The sequence below is a fragment of the Thunnus maccoyii genome, chromosome 5 (genome assembly GCF_910596095.1).
Source record: "Thunnus maccoyii chromosome 5, fThuMac1.1, whole genome shotgun sequence".
Classification (NCBI taxonomy): domain Eukaryota; kingdom Metazoa; phylum Chordata; class Actinopteri; order Scombriformes; family Scombridae; genus Thunnus; species Thunnus maccoyii.
In genome coordinates, this window is record NC_056537.1 from 17641504 (window position 1) to 17666904 (window position 25401).

General features: G+C 39.0%; 1 protein-coding gene across 1 annotated transcript; it reads right to left on the reverse strand.

The window, feature by feature from the left end:
* Nucleotides 1-3959: 3959 nt before the first annotated feature.
* Nucleotides 3960-24796, reverse strand: gnrhr4 (gonadotropin releasing hormone receptor 4). The gene is made up of 3 exons (XM_042411998.1): nt 24281-24796; nt 6625-6829; nt 3960-4978 (listed from the first exon to the last, which is right to left on the reverse strand). The coding sequence occupies exons 1-3, from the start codon at nt 24794-24796 to the stop codon at nt 4518-4520; spliced, it is 1182 nt and encodes a 393-aa protein (XP_042267932.1). The 3' UTR covers nt 3960-4517.
* Between the last annotated feature and the right edge of the window lie 605 nt (nt 24797-25401).

Below are 25401 nucleotides of genomic sequence, written 5' to 3' on the forward strand. Positions count from 1 at the left end.
ATAAAAACTATGTGTGTGCCAAAAAGCAGAATATAAACAGAAGTATAAGTACCAATGTAAATATAAACTATGTGTGTATTAACAGGTATAAAAATATATGTACAAACAACAATTAAAAAATAAAATCTATATACATCAACACAGTGCAGGACAGACAAAGACACACACACACACATATATATATGTGTGTGTATATATAGTTGAATTTGAATGAGATGTGGGGTGAAGTGGAGTTAGTATGTTTACAGTCTTTTACTGATGGCTATTGCCTGTGGTGGGTGGTCCTAGTTCTGGGGGATCTCAGTGTGATTTTCCTCTGAGAGGGGAGTTTTTGGAAGAGGGGCTGGCAGGGATGAGAAGGGTCAGATATTATCTTACCATTATCCCTTTCTGCCCCAGGAGTCGTAAACATCTGTGAGGGAGGGGAGTGCGAGTCTGATGATCATCTCTGCACACCACACGACACACAGTAGTCCGTATTTAGAGTGCGATGATGCAGAGTATAAGTGCTGCCGGGCCTTCCTGGTGATAGTTGATACGGCTCTGTTCCAGTGACGCTCTGAGATTACTATAATACCATATTTTCAATGTTTCTTGCTCCCTACGGTGCAGCAGAAATGACTGGTGTCTCTGCTCCTGCTGTGCAGAGCAATCTTGTTCTGCTCTATTTTATTTTTGGCACCCTGTTTTTGTATCACACCTTGATAAAAGTTTCTTTAGAAATTAAATTTTAATATTATCACTTCTACTACAACTGCTTCTGTTTCTGTTATGTTTGGGTACAGTGAACTAACATTTTGCCATGTAACTAGTCCACCTGGATAGCCAGACATTCTGCGATTCAATTTCATCCGGAGTGAATTTCTGAAGCAATGCCTCTGTGACAGGCGAGATATCTCCTGCAGGCTTTGGTTTAATAGCGTTACTCGGAAATAACACGCCCTTGAGGTGGATCTGCCGAGATTAATGACCTTGTCATTCACTGTAGCATTTCGTATGTGCTCCAGGTCACTAACGAGTGTTTCACTGTGAATGCCCAAGCATATACTTGTCATCCACATCCTGTCAGTTTTTACACGTTCAGCAATCGTGTCCTCCTGAGAATGAAAGCTGCACTAGACTTTTAATTTATCTGAACAATAAGGGAGGAGATTAATTATTCACTCTTATGTATTCATGAATACTCACAATACTTGTGGTGATTATTTGTGAGACACTGTAAGTAAATGAGATGAATTAAAGTTGTATTCATGGTATACGTATACCACAACCCATTTAGCTCTGCAGTAATTAAAGACGAAGAGTGTTGAACAAGTTTTGGGACTGTAGAATGTAGGGCATAATAAAACACAAGTGGTTCACATCTGGCATATTGAAATGTTCATTTTCACACCATATAACACTTCATTATCCAGATAACAGCTATCTATTTGCAGGAAATGTCATGCAACTTTTCTAAGTTAAGCAGCTTTGCATAATGATGTGCCACAATAGAGTCACACTAGAGATTAACTGATGGTGAATGATAAAATATCTTGACATGATTCCATCTTTTAATACATTATGAACAATGCCCCATGATTGATATAATCCTCTGTACACTTTCATCTAACAAATTCCTCATAATTACTTTTAGAAAAATCACTTTTTTGGCAGTGAACACAGAGGAGAAGATAAGCTTACGATAGTTACAAGGAATGTTAAATCCGACTAAATCCCCAATTAGACAAAGAGAGAGTGGTTGGATATTGTATTCTACCATTGTGTGGCAAGTAATAGCCTTTTAAAGATTATTGGCCAGTCATATTGCCTTATCATATAGTATTATACTTCACAAAGCGTGCAGCTGTTCTTGTACAATACCCTGATCCAGACTTGGATGCTGGTGCTGCAGGATGGTTTCAAAGAATTCACACCTGAAAATGGAACATAGTTGATGTTTAGCCAGTGGCTTTGAAAACTGAAAAAGCAGCGTAATGAAAATGGATAATAGTTGTTTTTGCTGGCATCACCACACAGTGGTGTGCACAGAGTCTGAAAGTTAAAGAAACATAATTCTCAAAAAGGGCATTTTCTGGATTGCTCTGGTGTCCAATCAGCTGCAGTATCCCAAGATGTGTACGTTTAGTCAATGGTTACATCACTGCCTGAACAGAAATACTGTAGCAGGGTTAGAGAGGAGGTTATTGTGGGGGAAATGTTTGAATATCCGCTTTAAAAAAACTTTCAGGTCCTGAAGGTCAGAGTTCATTCTTGATCTTTGAAACAGCAGTTGAGAAAACAATCTCACCACAAGGTCCATTTAGTAGCTTTTGTGGAGCTTTCAATCATATCACATAATCTTGATCAGCAGTTGGAGTTGCTCAGTTGTCAAGAAAGTGTAAATGTTCACATTTCTGGAGTTTTTTTCTTTCTTTTTCTGAGCACTCTAAGGACTACTTGTGCATGTTGGCTTAAAAGTTGAGGTTCAAAGTTCATTCAAGAACAGTTGAGAGAACAATCTCACCACAAGGTCCATTTAGTAGCTTCTCAATCTCTGATCTCAAAATGAATGTTGAACCTCAGCTTTAAAGCCAACATGGACAAGAAGTCCTGGAAGTGTTCAGGAAAAAAATGGAAATTTGAATATCTACAATTATCCATGACCACTGGACAAACTTCATCTGCTGATGAAGAACCTGTGATATGATTGAAATTTCCAAAGCAGCTACTAAATGGACCATGCGGTGAGATTGTTTACTCAACTCCTTTCTGGGATTTTTACATCTACCCTTTGCATTTCTGACGTCTAACCAAGATTTAGACTAAATCTTATGGGAACAATTAATTGAGCAATTATGATATATCACTTCCTGATGCTTTTTTTGTTTTGCAAGATGGTATCCAATTAAATTTTCCATTTAAAAAACATGTTTAAGTCCATGATTTGTTAAACTTTGAATGGCTCTGGCTAATTTAAGAGGGATGTATTGAAACAGAAATGCAGTATTTGGTGGCTCTATAGAATCCTCATTTAAACATCATCAGTTCACAAACACCAGATAAGGTTTTTTAATTCCTGCAGCCAGTTTCAAACAAACAAAATGCTTGTACAACGAATTAAGGTCGTCATCCCAGAACCATAAAGATTTTCTCATTTTCTGTGATTCAACCATTTCCAGCAGTGTGCTTTGATGGTAAATGCACACGATTGAACATTGATTGTGCATTACTTGATACAATAAAATAAAAGGTAGATTTTTTTATTCAACAAATATACACATTGCAAGTATACATTACAGCATTTTGTATAACTTGTACAAGAGAAACAATATGCAAACAAACAAATACTATTGATAACATTTTTGGGGTGGGGGAATGGAAGGGGAACGGGGGTATTGCAACAACATCAGAAAAACAAATTTACTGTAAACTTTACAATATTACAGAAGTTTTAAACTTCAAATTTAAATTAAACTGTTTTCTTTTTTATTTATTTGTTGCAGAAAACAACACCATTCACATCATAAAATACTAATAACACTGTACTAATATAAAATATAAAAATGGTGTGATGAATCAAGGACATTTTACAGAGCTTTTTCTCCAGTGTGATTTTTGTGCAACACACTAAACACAGAACTGATCTTTGACAATTTAAGAGGTCAATAACACATCAACACCATGCTTTGCAGGTACATTCAATACATAATATGCCCTAATGTTTATTTAAAAGGCTGTCATGGTCAACAATGATCATGTAATAACATTCACTTTTGTAATAATACAAATTCACAGTCTTTTATGTTGCACACAAAGCACTATGAGTAACAATTTAGAGCAATTTTCAGTCAATCAGCAATAATTGGTAAGGGACCTTGCCAAAAAAACAGAAAACAACAACATGTAATGAAAATGTAAAAATAAAGAAAAAAGGGTACATACAGCACTTAGTACAGGAAATAATCTACCCACAAAAACTGTGTGTGTGTGTGTGTGTGTGTGTGTGTGTGTGTTGTGGGTGGTCAATTGAAGTTTATTTTTAAACCCACTAATATCAAGAATTGAACTTGAAAATATGGGTTCAAGACATTTCAGTTAATTTATAGTAGATTTATCATTTGCATGACCTGAATTTAAACTTACCCACACGAGTCTTTAAGCTTCATGAAAATACAGATCAGCATTGTGTGAGATATTCTGTGTGATCTGTACAGCATCACCCTCAGCTGATCATGGTTATTTTGTAAATGCTGCAAAAAGACCAGTGACACGCATCACTCTGCAGCGTTTTGTCCAAATCTAATCAGTGGCATCCGAGCTATTATGTGTGACAGACTGCGGGATAAACAAACCAGGGCTGAGCAGTGATACATCATCAATTAGATCAGTGGAACAAAAACTAACAGATTTGTCTGACAAAAGAACAATGATTTTTTTGTGGAGCAACAGCATTTGAAAGCTGTCATCTCCAGAGAAAGACTGAGCTCAATACTGATTAGGAGCTGAGATTCTTTTTATTGGGATTCCTTGAGCCATTATATCTTGCTTACTGGGATGATAGGCTTTGGGCTGCTTTTAATGCTGTTGTTGTCATTTCCTTCCTCTATGTCTGCACTGTGGCTACCTGAGGCAGTCTGCCTGAGAGAGGACAGACGAGTCATGTGCATAAGGCAAGTGTTGTTTTCTGATTTAGTCGGTGTGTTTAAGCTCCGACATCTCTTAAGACCGTGGCGAAGATGAATAGTAAACAGACCATAAGTGATGGGGTCTAGACAGGCGTTAAAGAGGCCAAAAATAAACAGCATATGAGTCAATGAATGAGAGACCGTCTCCTCCATTTTTTCAGGAAACAACCAATACCACAGACCCAGTAGGTAATATGGGGTCCAGCAGATGATGAATGATGTCACAATGACGATACTCATCTTAAGAGTCCTCATCCGAGCTTTAGGGATGTTGTTATGGGAACGGCGAAGATGAACCTCTCTAGACAGCACTGGAAGAGAGGAAAATCACATCTTTGTCACGCACAGCTCCTTTTGTCTCAGGAAACTTATTTTATAGTAGTTTTGTATTATTAAAATGAAGAAACAAGGTCTTTGGGAAAATATCAGAAATGTTCCTTTTTTTTCTCAGTCGACTATAGGGCACGTCAATGGCCCTGTTTACACCTGGCATTAACATCCGTCCGGACAGCTCTAAATACAGGTGTAAACGCACCAAAGATGCATTGAGGACGGATTGAGAGCCAATCACTCAGACCACATTCGGAGGTGGTCTGGGCCGCATGTGGCCACATTCTTTTAGTAGTGTAAACGCAAATGCGTCCTGGGCCACATTGAAGGACCGCAAACTCAACTGACGTCCTCTATTTTCCGGCAAATTAGACACAGGACCCTCTGTCCAAGGCTGTTCAACTTGTTTGATAACAGGATAAACAAATTATTTTGTTTTTCATGTGAATTAAAAACATAATCCACCTCCCGTTTTTTCCTGTTTTTCTTGCTCTCCTAACCGGTTTCCCTCTTCAAATCGACAGTTAGAATAGAAATTAAACCATTAATTTTTCGCTTGTCTGTCTAAACAGATTAAACGTGTCGGAGATTTAAATAATCAATTAAGTTATGCTGCTGTACCTTATGCTTAAATGCGCACGGTGTCTCTGAATGGAGAGATGCAGCTGTGGGGAGATCATTGCATCTCTCTCTCTCTCTCTCTCCCGACGCGGAATATTTATTTATATCCTGAATATTTATCCTGTTATCAAACAAGTTGAACACAGCTTTGGACGAATAACGAACGAATTTGGTCTTGAAAACGGAAATGATGTCCGTGTTTATTTGCATATAGAGTGGGGAAGTGAGATCCGACCACATGTCACTCAGGACGCATGTGGAGACGCATATTAATACCAGGTGTAAACGGGGCCAATGTCCTGTTTGATTGACAGCAGCTGGCAGGCTACCGGTGTTACATACGGGGAGCAGAGACAAAGTAAACAAACTGTTGTAGCTTCAAGTCACGGGCTGACAGAGTGACACTAACAGGGATTTTGAAGAGTGATGACCAAACCAGCATCTAACGGGCCCAAAGTGACATTTTCTGGTATCCTAACATGCAGTGCTGCAGCTAGCTAAGCAGCTATCTAGCCTGCAAACTGACGTTAGCAGTACTTTTCTCCGATGAATGTTTCTTTCTGTAGTTTGTTCAACATCTAAAGTGCAGACAAGATGTGTGCTCATGTTTGTAAGTTGCATAAGAAGACTTTAGCAGGAAAGCTAACGTGGGTTGTTCAGAGTCTGTAGATCTTGTGTTGTGTAGCTGGCTGCTATCAGGCTCAGTGTGACCCTCTGCTATGATAGAACGCCACGTCATTGCTTTATGCAAGATTTGATTTGCTGTATCAAAATAAGGACTCCAGCTATGTAGGCAGATAATGGAAAGGTTTCAATCTCATCAAATTAATGCAAAACTAGAGGGCACCGTCATGAAACCAAGAAATTTAAAATACATATTTCTCCCTTTTGGTTTCTGATATTTTCTCAAGGGTGAACACAGGATGTTATATAAAGAACAGACATGTATGCTGTAGTAGACAAGAAAAATGCAAATTTATTTCAGTTGGACTCAGATGGGACTTACAGTTATTCCGAGCCATGCGGCTGGATATCTCAATAAGGATTCTTGTGTAACAGAAAATCATGATGACCAAAGGCAGGAGGAAGAGGCACACAAAGGTGAACATGTTGTAGAGGGTCTCCTGCCAGTGCTGGACAAAACTGCCATGGGTGGTGCACTGGGTAAAGTTCTCCGGGACTGTGATGGTCACATTGTGAAATATAAACATCTGTATAAAAGGACAAGAACAGTTTTACTTAGCCATATCTCAAAATGAGTGTGCATAGGTGAATAATTATTAAGTACAAAAATCAAACAATGATTCATTATTAACAATTTTTTGTTACAATTTTCAACTTTGTCAACTTTCCCAAACCAACAAGTATGTCCACTTCACACAGTGATTGGCCAGGTGTGTAAAGATGAGAAAGTAGGCAGGAACTGAACCTCTCTTTCAAGCGTTTTTCCTTTTTTACACAACTACGTCCATCACCTTTTGTGTGTACAACCAAGGGAAACGACATATGTGCCTCTGTGGAGTGTCAGTCCCATTTCATTTCAAAAATCATTGCATCTCACTTTTCTCTATCAACACATTTACATGCACTCAAGAAACCAGGTTAATCATAGAAATCAGGTTACACAGGTAACTGGGGAACACATTTACATGCACTTTAGTAACTTGGCTCCTGTATATCCACATATACATGTATATACATTGATCACGTTTCTCCCAAACCCCTAACCTTATTTTGGAAGCATTTTTTACTCAGATTAGTTGAAGTGGTGACAGAATACAATGCCTCTTGACTTGTTTTGTCTTTTTTTTGTGTGTGTGTGTGTGTGTATGTGTGTGTGTTTGTGTTGAAGCTGGCCGATAGTGCCGTGACATGACATATATCTTTTGATCTTGGAGGATAAGTGGGATCAGACCTGGTTAGTTGGCCATAGCACTCTGAGTACGCCTGATCTCGTCCAATCAGAGCACAGCTCTTGTTCCCAGAGCCAAAGTGCCTAAATTTAGCAAATAGTCAAATGTTCAGCGGTGGAAACCTTTTTCCAGAACAAACCACTATGTGAAATGTTCTCTCCTTTTATTCTGTCACTCTGCTGTCACAGCAGTACTTCCCCTGTCTTAAGTCTTTGTCCAGCACACACTCACAAGGAAAATGTAAAAAAGCAGATAAGAAACCCAGTTATCCGTACACATGGCCTGAGTTCTCCAGGAGAAAGCTACCTGGGGAAATCAGGCTTCCCTAATCCCCTACCCCGATTATAGAAATCTGATTTCTAATTTACATTATGTTTAAAGATCCCCTCCAGACCTCTTTTAAGACATATAAAAATAGTCTGTTTTGAATACAATGTGTCTCATATGGTTTTTCTACTAAAGAAAGTTCAATTACCTTGTTAAAATTCTTAAAATGACATATCTTCCTTCGCCTTCATTGAAAAATTCTGAGTAAATGGGTGCATCCCAAGTCTCTTAAATTGCATTCATATTTCCCTCACTTGCATCTTTTCCTTGCGTCTTAGTCCCTCCCACCATGGATGCAAGGAGAGACGCAAGGAAACCAAGCGAGGAGAGAGGAAACGAGGAAATTTGTTTAAAGGGACATGAGACGTGCTTTCCTCTGAAGCATCACGTGAAGCGGTGTTCATTTCTGATGACGGCGACAGCTGATCACAGCTGGATCAGCTGTCAATCGGCTTTAACAGCTATAGAGACTCCTGATGGAGTTTGTGTCTGCACACATGTGCACTGTGCTGACACTAATAAAGGTTCACAGTTATCACCGCTAGAGCAGCTGTTTTCTCTCTGCAGCCTGTTACCTGTTTAACAAACACCTAAATAAAAACCTGCATTCTGCATTCATACTGTGTCCTGCTCAAAGGCACAGGAACCATTTCTACTCGCAGAATGTGTTTATACTATTCATTGATTATTTGCATCTGTATTTTTTGATAATCCTGATAGTGAATTCATCATTCAATAACCCAGTCTTCTGAGTGTGTCTTCTGAACACTGGAAAATATGTATTTGGCTAAATGTTTCAGGGCAAAGGGAAATGATGTAACTCATATCAAACCTGACGTTCAGGAATTTCCAGCCTCACATGTGACTGAAAGGAAATGACGACAAATGATGTAAAATATGAATGTGTTTAACTGTTATTATGGATAAAATTTAAGTCAGGAAGAGTCTTGTCTGTCAGCAAGAAACAGTTTAATGGAGGAAATAACATCATGAAAAAAAAATCTTTCTAATAAATGAAGAAAGTTGTTTATGGTTCTTTTGTTGATCAGACCGACAATTAACAGATCTTTAACTATATGGTGAATCAGAAAACAAATAAAGCATAAAACTTGGGAATGATACACTTACATTTAATCTGTAATATGTCTCCACTTCGGTATGAAACTGCAGTGATGTATCAGATCAGTCTGATCAGGTGCAGCGTCCAATCAATAACTGATATCCAATAAGGGGGCATGTCGGCCGGTAAAAGACTTCCATGAAGGCTGCTCTCGTGTTTCCTTGCTCCTTGCTCCTCAGAGCTGAATAAGAGACTTCAGACGCCTCTCAAAATGGCGCATCAGGAACAACCTCTGGTTCAGGCGAGGAGCGAGGAGCAAGCAGACATAAATTAAGTGAGACTTGAGATGTACCCACAGAATATGCATGTTTTTCATTTCAAAAGTTTAACTGCTGGATACAAGATGCCTCCTACTTCACTAAAAAGTCCAGTCTCAGTGTACATAGGCCGGAATAAGTTGCATCCTGGACCATGATTGGCTCCAAATTAGTTGTGATGTCACAAATCATGTTTGTTGGCACATGCCTTAAACTCAGATTTAAGGTGAACACAGAGAAATTTTTCTCCTTCTGCGGACGAATGTGAAAACAGCCCTTTAAAACTTTGCACTTACATCATTGTGCACGGTGAAGCTTAAACATCAAACTGACTTAACATTAAGCAAAACACATTTCTGAGTTAAGGGGGACTTTAAGAAATCAGTTTACTGATGAAATCCAACTGTTTGCCGCTACTTAAATGCATATATACACTGTGATGGCAGGTTGTCACCCAGCCTTTGGGTGAGGCATGGCCGTACAAAGTAGTTTGTTTCAAGCATACGGTAGGTTACCTATACAGTCATACCTCAGAATGCTGGAAGGAGTTTGACTGTTGGATTAAGTGGATTAACTGTGAAATATATAGTGCAGTACTCTAAATATTGATTGTATCTCATGTTACTGACAATATTCAAGATTCAAGATCTTCATCATCATTTTACAATACAAGGTTGCACAACGAAATGTAGTCTGTACCCTCCCAATAATACACACAAAAAAATGAAACCACACAAATGGACCAACAAACAACAAGTCACAAACACAAAACTGTTTTTTATGTTTTAGTGCAGAGGATGAATTGAGGAGTCTCACAGCCTGAGGAAAGATGCTGCTTGGTAGTCTGGTGGTATGACAGCGGATATTTCTGTATCTCTTGCCAGATGGCAGCAGGGTGAACAAGCTGTGGTTGGGGTGGGTATCCTCACCTCACCGATACCACTGATGCTCGGTAGGTACCGATGATGTTTTAGGTGGTTCTAATCACCTGCTGCAGAGTCTTCCTGTCTTGGGCCGTGCACATCCAATGCCAATCTGTGATGTTTCCAGTCAGGATGTTTTCTATTGGTCCTCTGTAAAAGCTAAGAACTTGAGATGGTAATTTCACCTTCTTACGTTTCCTAAAGAAGTACAATTGTTTCTGAGCTTTGTTTTACTAGGGTGGAGATGTGTGATGTCCATGACAGGTTCTCTGTGATGCTGATGTCTTTGCCTCTTTTTTTCTAAAATCAACAATCAGCTCCTTGGTTTTGTTGACACTGAGCAGTAGGTTGTTCTCTGTGCACCACTCTGCAAGATTGTTGATTGCCTCCCTATATGAACTGTCATATCAAAATACAACTCAAATATGTCTCATAGATGTATTCTGAATGAGTTTAAATCAAACTAAAGTATATCCATATCCACATTCAGCAGTTTCAACACTTGCTCTTTTGAATGTTGATATACTGTATCTAATAGACTGACATAAATGCTAATGTTAATTAAAGCTGCAAGCAGCGTTGAACGGGTCCTCGCACCTCCACGCACATCAAGCTGCAGCGTAGTCAAAGGGCTTCTGTCATGGGCATGTAGATGTCTTCAGACCCGGGCTGTTTTCAGACAGTGCAAGACGGAGATAAACATCACTTCCTTTGTCCACTATTTTGCCTGCTGCTGGGGCTGCTTTGCTGAAATTTCTTAGGGGGCGCTATTCAGCTAGTTTGCATCACTGATGGAATATTGTCATGTAGACGTGTTCAGGCCGGGAGTCTTATCAAACATGTAAAGTTTGGTGCAGACTGGAGTATTTACAATAAAGTTATAGCAACTTCATCTGTCATTGCAAAACATCAAATCTCAACAGTGTGAGGATGAGAATTTTCTGCAGGGTGAGACATGTCTGTCTTGCTCACACCTGTGGCATCAAAATCATGCAAGTTTTGGGCCCATTCACTTGAATTTCAATTAGTAAATTGAAAACTCTTGATGAGTTTGTGTGTAAAACAAATTGATTTCCTACTTTTCATCAAGTCTATTTTTAGAAAAGTAAAGACTTTTAACCCATATGACCTGGTCAAAGTTTGATTGAAATATGTACTGTCAGGTGTGTAGAGACAATAAGTAACTGCAGCTGGACACAGAAAAATACTCATATATTTGAATGGAGAGTGTGAGCGAACCGCTAGGTGCTCGGGCCTTAATAAAGAAAAAACTGCAGTACAGAGCTACAAATTGTAGTTTTGATTTTATTTTTCTGTACCACTTTATCACTAAACTGTCACTCTCACTCAATGAGCTCCATTCAACCCCCACACCCATCTCCCCCCTCCTCCCTCTCAGTTGGAGAGGAGAATGTCACTCTTCTTGTGAAATATCCTCATAAATCCCATGACTTTGGCCAAATCCTACATTAAAAATTACATTTTTTTTGTAGGAAATTTCATCGCAAATCCATTGATACAGGTTTCAAAGTGGTCAGACTTATAGTTTAGACATCAGAGCCATTTGTTTGACACAAAGTCCATGCCTAGAGATTGCCTCCCCATTGGTTTACATTGTAAGGTGTGATGTGGCACTCCAACTTTCAGGGCTTATTATATCTAAACCGTTTGAGTTATTACAAAGTTTTTAACAACTTTTGTTCAGCACAGTGTGATAAGTCATGTATTCAAGTTTGAAGCCGATACCATTAATGCCCTAGGAGGAGATAGCATTTCTTGGGGGTCCAAAATTGGCGCAAAGTTGTACTTTGATGGGCATATTGCGGACTTCCTGTTGGATTTCGGGCGGGGTGTCAGCGTATGATTTGTAGATCTTGAAGAGACGAATAATTGAGTTTTGGTTCGATCTCTCTACGACATTCCTATGGGCCGTGGCAGCCATATTAGATACATAGGTCAAAATAAGGGTTGAAGTGGTGAGATAATAAAGAAAGAAAGAAAGAAAGAAAGAAAGAAAGAAAGAAACAGAACAGATACAAGAGGGTCTTCGCCCCTTTGGGAATCAGGCCCTAATAAAAAGATCTACACTTAACTATTTTCACTGGACACCAAAAGTCTTTGGCTGTGTGCATCTAAGAAGAAACTATATTTATCTTGTAGGAATGACAACCCCATGAGCCATCTGGACTCATGAAGTGCTGCATTCACTATGGATTAAGAACACTCTGTTTATGTAAAGCCTAGTAATTGCAAATTCTTGCAGACAAGTGAAGAAAGCCCCAAAGAAAAAACCCAAGTTGTGGGTTTCCTCTAAAGCACTTAAAGCACATTAATTTGATGCCTAATTGTGTTCTCATAGAATGAGTTCAAAACACAACAGAAACTCAGTGTTCGGTCAAAGGTTCTCCCATGATAATGCTTTCATTACATGAGTTCCTGTGTTTCTCTTATCAGGAACACACATAAATGGGAAAAAATAAATTGAATCTGTAAGTGCAAGAATTATGCTATAAACCGCAAAAACTGCTTTATATACAGTTCTGTAAGTATTCACAATGGTTATGGCATGTTCCTAATGTCAGATCACTTTTATGATGTTTTTTAGGATTAGACATACTATCATTTAACTGGAGGCAGACTCCACAGTGGTGTAAAACCTCACGGGAGCGTCAAACCCCAAGGCTAAAACATGAGTTGAATTTTGAGAATACCTAGCAGCATCTGAGGTGAGAAAATAGATCCAGCAGCAGCCTTGCTCTTGGCTATTTCTTTTTTATCAAAACATTTAGTACAGCTTGCTTGAGGCATACATTATACATCATCAGGATACAACATCTGAAACCATGAATGTCTGTACTAAATTGTGTGCTAATCTATCGAGCAGATGTTGAGATTTTTCAGTCTGACTGACCAACAGACAGATCCACTGGAGCCATGCTACTACTATGGCTATAACTACACAAATGGTCAACATCAAATTAAATACCCATTGAGTGTGTCACATTTATAAAAGGGCCAACCAGTCATCATGTCATGGGTATTGTGTAGAAAGCAACAGGGGAAGGATCCAGATACACTCTATAGAGGCAGGCAGGGATAGTTCAGTGAGTTTACTGTCAAAAGTGAAGATACAAAAGCTCACAGGCATGTCTGACAAGCCCAAACAGTCCAAACAGCAGTAGTATTAAATCCACAGAGTTGTCGGGATGAAACAGAGGAAAATCCAGACAGGCAGGCAAGCAGGTGCAGATATGGTACAGGTCCAGGTAACAGAAAACAGAAGCTTAAAACCACTGACAAAAAACAACACAACTACAACAATCTGACAAGGTAACAAAGGATCTGGGCTGGTATATGAAGTAAGTGGCTGACAAGGGAACGAGATGCAGTTGGAGAGATGGGTGGGGAAGTTTGGGTGAGGGGAATGAGGTGATTGCAGGGCATATGGGAGCGGCAGGATCTGAAAAACAGAGAAAAGTCTGAGGGCATTTGGTGGACTGATGGAGAATGGCAACTAAGGGACCTGGGGAAATGGGAATGCAGAGGAAGGGACATCGAGCCAGACTGTGACACATCACTTATGTGCTTCTCTAAATCAGCATGAAACAACTGAGGCAGCATTTACATCACAATTTTAGGTGTCTGATACTGTATTTTTGTAAAAATGTTTTCTTTAAATAACCCGTATGTGTCTGTGCGTCATATATGACGCTCATGCCAAGAGTTGGGGTTGACATAGCAACACAGAGCCTGATCAAATAATGTTTATTTTGCTGCAATTTGTACCCAGTACAACAAAGATATAGTGGATCTCACATGCAACAGCAGGGTCAGATGGTGTCACTGAACATACTTTGTTGATTTGTAATGTTGAATAAACAGAGAAGTATTCCCAATTAAGAAATGAAAGTGAGTTTTGTTTCTGCTTACACCCTACACAGTGATTTACTATAGATTTATTTTAACCTACAGTGATTTCTCCATAGTTACAATCCATGAATAACAGGCACAGATACTGTATTTAAATTCTAAATATAGGTCTAAATATATTTCAACCTGAAAATCAGTTAATATGAATATGAATAAAAGAATAATTTGGAATCATTGGGTGTAATTAAATCCCATTTTAATATGGAGAATATTGAATAATACATAATTAAAATTAGCACAAATCACATTAGCATCGATCTGATGCCCCTTCTGTATCAGCACGACAACATCTTTGTCAGTGCTTTTCAAAATTGTTACATTTAAAACCTTCTTACATCACTATGATTAAGGTTTGGTAAGGTTTAAGCACCAAAATGACTTGGTTAGGGTTCAGTCAGTGTTTTTTCAGAAACCCACATGCTGATTCTATCATATGCAGTACGCTATATACAGTAACCCACAGTAGCCAACAGACGGACATCAATACCCTTTGCATGGATCAGTGACCCAAAATACACAAATATTGTTGGGCCCATGTTTTGTCCTCAAGTAGTGACACAAAAAACAATAGTCATCTGTATTAAATCCACACGAGACAAAAAGAAATATGATACGAACACTAGAGATGTCCCGTATCAACCCAGTTGCCAGAAGAAAACGTTGGCATTGAACGTTTCTGCAAACCACAGAAACTTGAAGTGTATAAGTTTCAACACGTGAATTACGTATCATATCAACATTTCTAAAAACGTAGCATATTAACATTTCTACCCGTTGAATAATGATGTTTTATGGTGTGACAACGCTGTGGTTAAGGTCTGGTTAGGTTTAGGGAAAGATCATGGTTTGGGTTAATATAAAAATAAAAAATAAAATTAAAAAAAGTCTAAAAAAAAGCCGGTTTTCTCACCATAAAAATGGCTGCAAATGTCCTGATGTCTCGCTAAAAATACCCGCTTTTGTCGGTTGAAACGGGAAGTGGACATTGGTTTTGGTTTCGAGGTGGTCTTGAACCATGTTTGATACTGATTTCCAACTTGCTGCCAACAAACTTACTAACTGTCCACGTGCCCCTCCTCCTATATAGAAAAGATCAACTCATGTAGATCACATGTGAACTACGTCACTTTAGAAATGTTGAGATGATAAGTTTTGTTGAAATGTTAATATGCTACGTATTTCACGTGTTGAAATGTAGATATTCAACATTTCTGTGGTTTGCAGAAACGTACAGTGCCAACGTTTTATTCTGGTGACCAGGCTGCAGATTCAGTAAGCTCCGATGCTAACAGATCTGTTAGTGAATCTTTCATCTCTGCTCTGTCTAGCAAAGAGTCTTGTTAAAAACATTCAATCGGCAGCTTTTAATTTTTTAGCTGGTGCAGACTGCTGCAACAGAAGGTTGCCATTCACATACAGCATAAAGCATCTATTACCATATCAAAATGACATGCAAACATGTATTTATGAATAATGAATATTCTAAACTTTCGTATAAATGCAGCTGCTGAAGTACAGACAGTATACTTCTGAAACGTTTCAAGCTGAAGCTGCGACATGGCGGTGACTGAGCTGGAACAGGGCAGCCAACAATCTCCAGTGTTTTTGTAGTTCCTACAACACAAAGTGAGGAATCTTCTCTGGTGAAACAATTTAGCTGATCACATCACGTCAGTGTCAGGAGTCGCATTCTTAAACTTCTTTATTCATATCACATCAATAATTCAAGCATATTGAGCCAGGACCTCCAGTATTTGGATCAAGTAGCTTGTGAAAATCAAGTGTGCAAAATTAAGCGTGTGCATGTGCCAGATACATATTTAATCAACACTGCATATGTTCTGCTGCTATGCTCTGTATATAAATATTTTACTATGTATACTGACCATTTTTGGTGCAAACATTTATTTTTGAATTAATTAAGTTCTATCGTATCTCATTTCTAAGTTGAATCTTGAGTGTGAACTGGGCGGCTGTGTCATTTAGGTAAAAAGGTGTGTTAAAGGATGTGGATTGGGGCCAGAAGAACTTTAATCAGGAGAGACAAGTGAATGAAGCAAAAAGAATTGTTTATTATACAGATGATACTGATGATTAAGTGTTGACAAAAGTCTTTGGCGCTTAGTCTCTACAGGGAGATTTTGAATTGAGGGACATCAGTCCTGAGCAGCAGCAAGATAAATCCCCCCATGTAGTCTAGACACTGGTGGTGGTGGTGAGACTGATAAGGCCGATGAGGCTGATGAAATGATGTACTGATAAATCTGTCAAGACTAGGTGGTGATGGGGAGGTGGTGGCGTGCACATGATGGCACCATGCAAGCACTATGGCAGAAAGGGAGAAAACATTTTAAAAGACAGACGTAACATAACAGGCTGACAATGAAGGTGTGTCACCATGCTATTGATTAGATGTGACTAGCTGATGTGAACAGCTGACGTCTGAATTGATGCCCAGGGGAATGACAGCAAGTAAATTATGAGTGATTACATGTGAGGGATGGGAATGACAGATGGTTTGAGAAGTAAAACTATAGACCTGAGCATGCAAAAGATCTTCCTGACTGAACTTTTGCTAAGCCTCATTTCATTTGGACATCTCTAATGTACACAGAGAAAAAAATTGTTATGCTCTGGTTATCTGAAGGAAGCCAAAGACAGAGAGCTGTAGATCAGACCAGGATGACACATTATAGCTCAACCTCGAGTATATTAGTGCCTCAATAACTAGCTGTTGAAACAGCTATGAGACAAACAAGCTTAGTGGGAAAGTTTATTTAGGTTCTTCCAAGAAACATTCATCTGTAAAAGTGGCCAGAATATTTCTCCATCTCCTCTGCTCAAGTTTGAACATGCAGTTGGGCAGTAACTCAGAGACGTTTTTGATCTGTGTCCACTTAACAGTCACCACCCATCTGCCTGGAGTGTGGAAACCTGTCTAAGATTTCTACCTACGGCACTGTATGTAGAAAGGACTGTAACTGAAGCAGTTCATGCAGAGCGTAACGTTTCCACACTTCCACACTTCCACACAGGTTTCCTGAAGAAACTTTACACATAAATGAGTTACAGCAGGAACAAGCTGTGAGGGTTATAGCCAGAACCTCGCATTATTCAGGCGTAAAACTTTAATTCCTCTAGGGAGGACATGCTAGAGTAAGTTTGTAAGTTTGTATTTATTTTATTCATACAAAATTAATGGCAACATTTAGCATCTATTTTGCTAAATGCTGCCACTAGTCGTATATCATCCTGAGATAAATCTGTACTCAATAACTATCAGGGTGACTCATGAACATTACTAGTTATAGAGTTCACTTTATCTCGACACATTGTATCTTCTGGAGGTTTAGCGTAATCTTCTGTTACCAGATGACAAAGTTTTCTAAACTTTCTACAATGTCATGGATGGATGTAAAGTGATGAGGAAAATGACAAGAACAGAGTTACTAGATGTAGAGGAGTCACTGCTATGTCTTTTAGATAAACATGCAGTAATTTGGACTCTGTTGGAAGCTTTTCAGATGGAAGAAAAACAATGTTTTAATTTAAAAAGGGTAGAAATTAATAATGGCAGTAATTTGGTGAAACAAAAAAAGCTGAAAGGCATTTACATCATGGCCATGCCCCTTTCTCCCCTTATGTTTCCCCATTACTCCTGTTAAATGTCCGTGTGTTGTCTCTCTCTGTTTGTGTGTGTGTGTTTGTGAGTATGTGTTCCTGCTGCCAACCTGGTTTCCACACACCTACTTGTAATCAGCGCATCGCCTCCTCAGCCAACACACCTGTCATGCATCCGCTAATCACCTCTCCAGGACATCTACCTCAGCGTTCCCCCATTCATTGCCAGATTGTTGCTTCTGCCAGTGTGGTAGTTATACTCCGGTTTCCTTTGCATGTTCATGTTTTCTGAGTTAAGATCTTCGTGCTTTTGCAACTGGATTAATGCCCGTTTTTCTTCTGTGCCTCAGAATCACTGCCAGGCTGCCGCTCTGTTTGCTCACCTGCCTGCATGTTCATTCCCCCTCGTTACCTCCGTTAGCCACGCTGCCTTGCCATCTCCATTCGTCCTGCCTTCGTCAGCCATCCCCAGTATTCTCATCATCTTTTAAAGTACAATGAATCTGTGAAACATCATCTGCCTCTGAGTCTGTGTTCTGCGCTTGGGTCCACTAGTAAACTAATCAATTTAATCTTTAAAGAAATTCAAAGAATATATCTTTCAGATTAAAATTGTTTTAACTGCATTGTAGTGACATGTAAGTGTGAGGAACAACTCACCTGTTCTCAGTCACGTTTCTCCTGTGAGCTTCACGCTGTGACATAACTCAAATACACAGCTGGAAACATTTTGACTGGCTTTTCTAATGCTGCTTCTCCATGAAAGAAAGTCTTGGACAAAATGTTCACTGCTTGAGGGTCTAACTGTCTTTGCCACATGTCACAGGTGGATTCACTGATGAAACATCAATGTCCCCAGTAACACTTGTGATACAGGTGCAAAGCTCAGAATGGAGATGGTTTAGATATACCACTTCCTGTTAATTTTATGATTGTATTCTTCTATCTGATAAAGGAGATAAGCTTTTTTTTTTTAAAGTAGCTGTTAAACCCTTCTATAACAAACACTGCTTTTACATTATTTATAACAGTAGTGTTATTTAGCAGTCCAACATGAACTATTTCTCTTCATATTCTTCTTTTTTGCTAGAATGCAGCCTTATTACAATTGTAAATGCACATTTGATCCTGTAACCATCCACAGTAAAGACAATGACAGTTACTGTATGTGGTTAGAATCCAATATTCAGTCCAGTGCTCCAGCAGCATCTGTATTATGCTGTACTACACCTGCTGGTAATACAGATGACTAAATGTCAGCTGCACAACCCTAAGATCCATTCTAGGCGTCTACATGTGCATAAAAATTTAATCTCAGTCCTCTCTCCTGTTCTTAAGCACAATCCTTTCTAACGAACCTAAAGCCTTGAAAGAAAATTTCAGGAGCATGAATTAGACTGAGTTCAGACCAAGAATAGCTTAGGATGAAAAAAAAACAGAAGGAGCTGCATAGCCGTGGGCTGGTTGCTACAGGTTACTGTTGACAGGATAAGCTATAACCAGTCCTGTTTGGTGACTTATCAGAAGACAATACACAGAAATGTATACTTCTAAGAGAAAAGATTTTAAGTCTAGAGTTACCAAGTGAGCAATAATGTTCTCTTCTGTCTCAAAACTTGCAAGGTGACAAAGTTACAGATTGTTCACCTGCATTGCTAGATGATGTGGTACTCCCCTATTTCTGAGCTGCATTTTTCAGCCCAGTGTCTTAGTGGATGATTAAAGTAGCAGTGTGTCTTTTTTGGATATTGATGGGGAACTTTCATGCAGGGGACTGGAGTTCAGGTCACATACCTCCAAGTTTGCTTTTGTTAACCATAACCACGATTTTTGCCTAACCCTAAACTAATGTTTTAGTTCCCTAAAGGTAAATCAGCATGAATTGTTTTTTTTTGGCCACTTGGGAGCAGCAGAAACACATTGTAAACACAACACTGACATACAGTATGATCATCTTATTAAGCAACTTGTTAGCAAACGTTTGCCTATTTAAACATCCATCGGATACAGAGAAACATTACTATTCATTTGGTGTCATGTTAGAATCCACCTGATGAATGTAAGTCAATATTCACTCTCCTTTTAGCTCTGTTTTGGTGTCCACTAACTCCTGAGGGAAATGTGTCTTTTTAGCTTCTTTTTGTGCCACATATGTTCACCAGCTATTCACTAACTTTCTATGTCTGCTGTTTGGTGCTGGACAGAGAGCACACAGATGATTTATTAGAGCTTTTTCACTGAAAACAGCTGCCTGGGATGCTGATGAAATGTGAGAATGAACCAAAGCAGTATAGCCTAGTTGTGCACTGTAACACCAAATCAATCAGCTGAAAAATGTGAAAAACTTCACATAGAGCTGAGGAGAACTGCAGAGTTGGTGATAATACGCAACACTTTTCACATTACACATAATAGTTTAATCCACTGTTAATGTGAAAATAGTCATCAGGAGCTAATAGCAGCTTATTCTTAGCTGTATTCTAATTGTCATAACCATTATCTTTCCATAACCTCAATCATACCACAGTTGCCATGTGAAAACACTGTATGAAAAAAAAATTCAATGTTTTCAATGATCAATGTTTTGAACAACCTTCAAGCAAGTAATAAGCTGTATAGAAGCCAGATTTCTCATGGTATAGTACAGTAAAACATTTGTTTTTAAACTTAAATTACTAGAGATATGATGGCCATTGTTTGTTGTAGCTCAGCTGATGAAAATGCTGCATCATAAATCAATAAGATCTTTGTTAAAACCAAGTTTAGCTTAATTTCTGAAACTGAAATTACTTTTATTTTAGGTTTATTGAAAATTAGTTATTCAATTATGAAAGCTAGCAAATAATGCAAAAATGCAGTACAAAAAAGTCATGTGTAGAAATGTTCATCTTATCTGTGCATCTAACAAAGGCTCTGGGTTTTATTTTGTTCTGACTGTTGCCTGATGAAAGTTGTAAGACCCAAATACTGCAGCAATACATTTATATGCAAGACAGTGTGCAGGGGCTTGTTCCATTTTTTTTTTTTATCTTTCAAAGCTTCAAAAATAAACAGCAAAAAGGTTTTTGAGATAACTATTTGCCTTTTGAAGAACCTCTGCAGCAGAAAGGTGTTTTTTTCAGAGGTCAATGGTTGTTGGTAGCTCCATACTATGAGAGATTAGAGGTGCAGGAAGAGCATTATGTCAAGAGATAGTAGCACTCATTCGAATATCTGTTAGCCAACACAGTGTGAGGCCGGAGACTACTGGTGGTTATTTAATTTTTGCATTATGAATCATTATAAAAAATAGATGACAGATGCAACATGTGGATAAAGAGGACACTTGTTTTACCCTCTTTATATTTGCAGCCACTGTCTCTGCTGCTGCCTCCACTGCACAGAGAAAAGGCTTCAGATGCACAGCAGCAGCTGAGACTAGGCTGCGTATTCCTTCCTGACTCTTTGAAAAAAAGAAAAGAGAAGCTTTCAAATATTTGTGTCATTGTCTTTTCTGTCACCTCTCCCAGGCGACTTGGTTTATAGATTCAGTAGCTACATCAAGACTGTCAGATGAAGGTTTAAAAAAGTTTAAACCAGGCCACATCACATGTAGGGTAGGTGTAATGTGACAGCCACAAAATCTGCACGATTATAGTGGCCCTGAAAATAATACATAATAACACGTGTTAACACCATGAATCAGCAAACAGTGGCGAATTTTAATTCTAATTCTAATCTCACTGACTGTGGAAAAAGTAAAAATAAAGGTACCTACGACTTATAATTAGTAATTCAAGGTAAAGTCTGACAGTATGTTTTGACTCATTGTTATATAGAATTTTTGAGAACCGTTTGAACAAAAAATTATTAAGGCTCCTCAGTGACTCAGACTGACTTGCATTTCACTAGAAGGTGCAGGAATGCTGCATTAGAGTCAGAATAACTAACGGTATATAGCAACAAAAGAGCATTTATGTTTCAAGGTCATGTACTCATTCTGCTCCAAAGTGACTTGTATAGAGTGACTAATAATCCACTTGTAGGTGCATCACACCACATACTATATTGTATACACAGTTCTGAGCTGAATTTTTCTCCTTTTTTTGGTTAGCTGCGGGTGAGTCATCTCTCCATTTCTGTTTTTTCAAAGGTGCCCTGCATGGGAGAGCCCCAGGACTTTGAGCATTGTACACTACACAGGTGCATCCAGGCTGAAATAATCACCTTCACACACCTGTGGTTGAGAAGAATACTGTCTGGGCCACACAGAGGTCACATAAGGATCATTTCAATGGCACACTACATGAGTGTAACCAACTGTTGAAAACATAAAGTGACTCTGAAATGGTGAGTCATTAGTCTGCTTCATCATGTATGATGACGTCAGGTGTGTTTTCTTATGTTATAAAATGATAATGCCCCAACACCGTTACACAAATAGAAACGGTTTCATTTACACCAGGATGAGGTCAATACCTTGTGCTGCTTCCCCTCATACTGAGGTCATGAGTCCAAATTTCTAGGAAATGTTTGTCTTGAAGCCAAAAAATATGACCTGTACAATATTTATTCATTTCACTGTTCAGCTCCACTTACTGAAAAACACTGTTTCAAAGAACACACACTGTCAGGAATGAAATTCTGGTGGAGAAACACTAAATCCCTTCATTTTATTTTTATTTGACCCAAAGTCATTGTTCCACACTTTGCGAAATATGCATCAAATAAGACTTTTTCTGTATCACTTGTATCACTCCCTACATGTCAAACTGTTGCTCTTTCCTGTGGTGTGCCCCAGGGTTCTGTCTTGGGTCCTATACTATTTGCTCTGTATATGCTTCAATTAAGTCATATTATTAGCAAATTTAAAGGTATCTCTTATCACTGTTATGCTGATGATATTCAGCTGTATGTCTCTTTTAAGCCTGATGTAACTGATAGACAATTGTGCAAAACAGATTTGGACTGGTTGGCAAACAACTTTTTACAACTAAACGCATTATCATTGCTTCAGATAGCATAGCTCCCAAGGTTGCTTAGTGTATTGGGTCCCTTTCTTCAGCTGTACAGTCTAATCTTAGAAACCTTGGTGTTATATTTGATCAGGCAATGCACTTCAATCAATCATGTTCATGTTTCTTTCATCTGAGAAACTTTACCAGACTCAAGTCTGTTGTATCAAAACCTGAGCTAGAGATGATTATTCACTCTTTTATATCATCCCGGCTGGACTACTGCAATTCCCTTTTCACCTGCCTCAGCAAGACGTCCCTGGACTGTCTACAAATGGTCCAGAACGCTGCTGCAAGGCTGTTGACCAGGTCCAGCAGGACAACTCACATCACACCCATCTTATCATCATCTTATTATCTTATTTATTCAAATTGGCCTTTGTCTTGCCTGATGCTGTCTAGTGTTTGTATTTTGTGTGTTATTAAGTTATGTTGTTGTTTATGTTTTATTGTTTCTTTCCTTTATCTTATATTGTACTATCTTGTGAATCGCTTTGTGACCTGTTCTGTGAAATGTGATATATTAAACAAACTTTACTTACTTATTTACATATTAATTATTACTCCATATGTTCAAAGATACGGACTCTTAACCTAATATAATTTCAGTGTAAACTCATCATGACCTCAGTATCCCTAAGTACTCGCAACATATAATTACAGTCTAAAAGGGAAGTTTAATCCATTTCTTGACTCATTTCACCAGTGGTCCACTTCCACTGGTGGAGGCTCAGGAGAGGAAAAAAAAGGTGTCTACACCTGAGTAGGTCCTTGACAAGCATTCCTGATATTTGCAAACCTTCCGAAGGCCTGTTGGATCAATGATCCCCAGACATCATGCAACACCTGATCAGAAATCCAATTTTGCAAGCAGCTGCCTCATTTGTGTTCATCAGTTCAGACCCATTCAAGGACTGTAATGAAATTCTGATATGTTGTTTTGCAACAAGTGAGGAGCTTTTGCTTGTATGTGCTGGAGAAAAATCATATCCACGCAAATTTTAAGGCCTGTGTGGCTTTCTGTAACTTGTAAAAAAAAGAGCTTGAAAACATTTTTAACAATAGAAATCAAATGGATTCAGTTAAATCTGACACCTTGTACAGAGCAGGTAAAGGCAAAGGCATCTTTTTAGTTGCTTTGAGCACAGTGTATAAAAGCAGAGTGTACCTGTTTTAATTCTGTCTGCCACAAACTCCATTGCAAGCTCCAGCATTCAGACTCAGTGAGTCAGATGCATTTTTTATGTCACAGAAAATTTTTGCCTTTAATGTTGTGAATGTTGTGCTCACCTAAGCAGACTTAACAGACAATTCAATTAACCTTAATCTCTCTTTCAGGTAACCTTAACAAGCTTCCTTTTTTTTTAAAAAAAAAAAAAAAAAAAAAAAGAAAGAAAAAAAAAAAGAGGAAAGCACACTCAGTGTATGTAGCAGCTTTCACATCAAGGTTGATGTGAAAGGTGCTCAACCAGCAGCTCTCATGTTCCAGAAACCCTCCAATGAGTACAGGGTGTAGTGAGGTCCATTTGCTGTGAAGTACCAGAATGGCAGGACATACTTAATGGAATTTCTCTTACCTGTGGGAGCGAGAGGATCACACTCATGGTCCAAGCCACAGTCAACATGATTTTGCTTTTCCTTTTGGCCTCACTTATGCCCAGGGGATTGAGTATGGCAGACTGTCTATCCAAGCTAATGACCACAGTTACAAAAGCGCAGGAATACATTGCCACCAATTTCATGAACATCAGAAGCCGGCAGGCGATGTCTCCAGCCTGCCACTGCACCGTGATGTTCCACACAGCATCCACGGGCATGACGATGAAAGTCACCAGCAGGTCGGCTACGGTCAGGTTCATTATGAGGATCCTGACGTGTGACTTGCGCTTGCCGCCGTGGCTGGCAGCCCAGAGCACAACCAAGTTGCATACAGCTGACACTGCGCACAGAGTGAAGGTGATTATGACTCTGACTTTGGCCGCGGTGGAGAAAGTAGGCAGCTGGAGCGCGTCTCCATCAGCGCTCTTGTTGCACACAGAGGTGGCTCCCTGGCAGCTGCCATTCACTGTCTGATCCGTCAGCTGGTGGAACATAATGATGAACACCGGAGTCTGGGTGACGGGAGGAAAAAAATGAAAGCAAGACAATAATCCAGGCTCCTAGGCTGTGTCTTTTTTCTCCATCTGCATCTCCAACTGCAACTTCAACTGTGAAAACTGCGAAAAGAAATCAATTATGTGTCAATTTTCTTGTTTTCTCTTCTATGCGCGACTGGATTTGTGTGTTTTATACATGTGATAGGTGCTGTGTGTTAAGCAATTCCTGGTGCATGCATCTTTCAATAGGCTAAATACATTTCCATACCAGGAGCCAGTTTATACAGCTTATATCTGGTATTCAGAGACAGGCAAAGTGATCACACACACAACCTTAAATAATGACGCGCATAACAAAGAAATAGGGGGAGAGCGTCATAAAATATATTGCTAAACAGAAATGACAAGGGGAAAAATAACTAGAATTACATTTTTGCTGAACTTCTAACCTCCCTTCTCTTTAATTTCCCCACAGTCTTCTAATTAAAGGTAGTTGTCTCATTACTGTGCCGAAGGAAGAGACAGAGCAGAAAGAAATCCAAATTAAACCAATTTTCGATGCAGATAAAAAATAGCTTACCTGCAATTAGGATCGGTGCTGA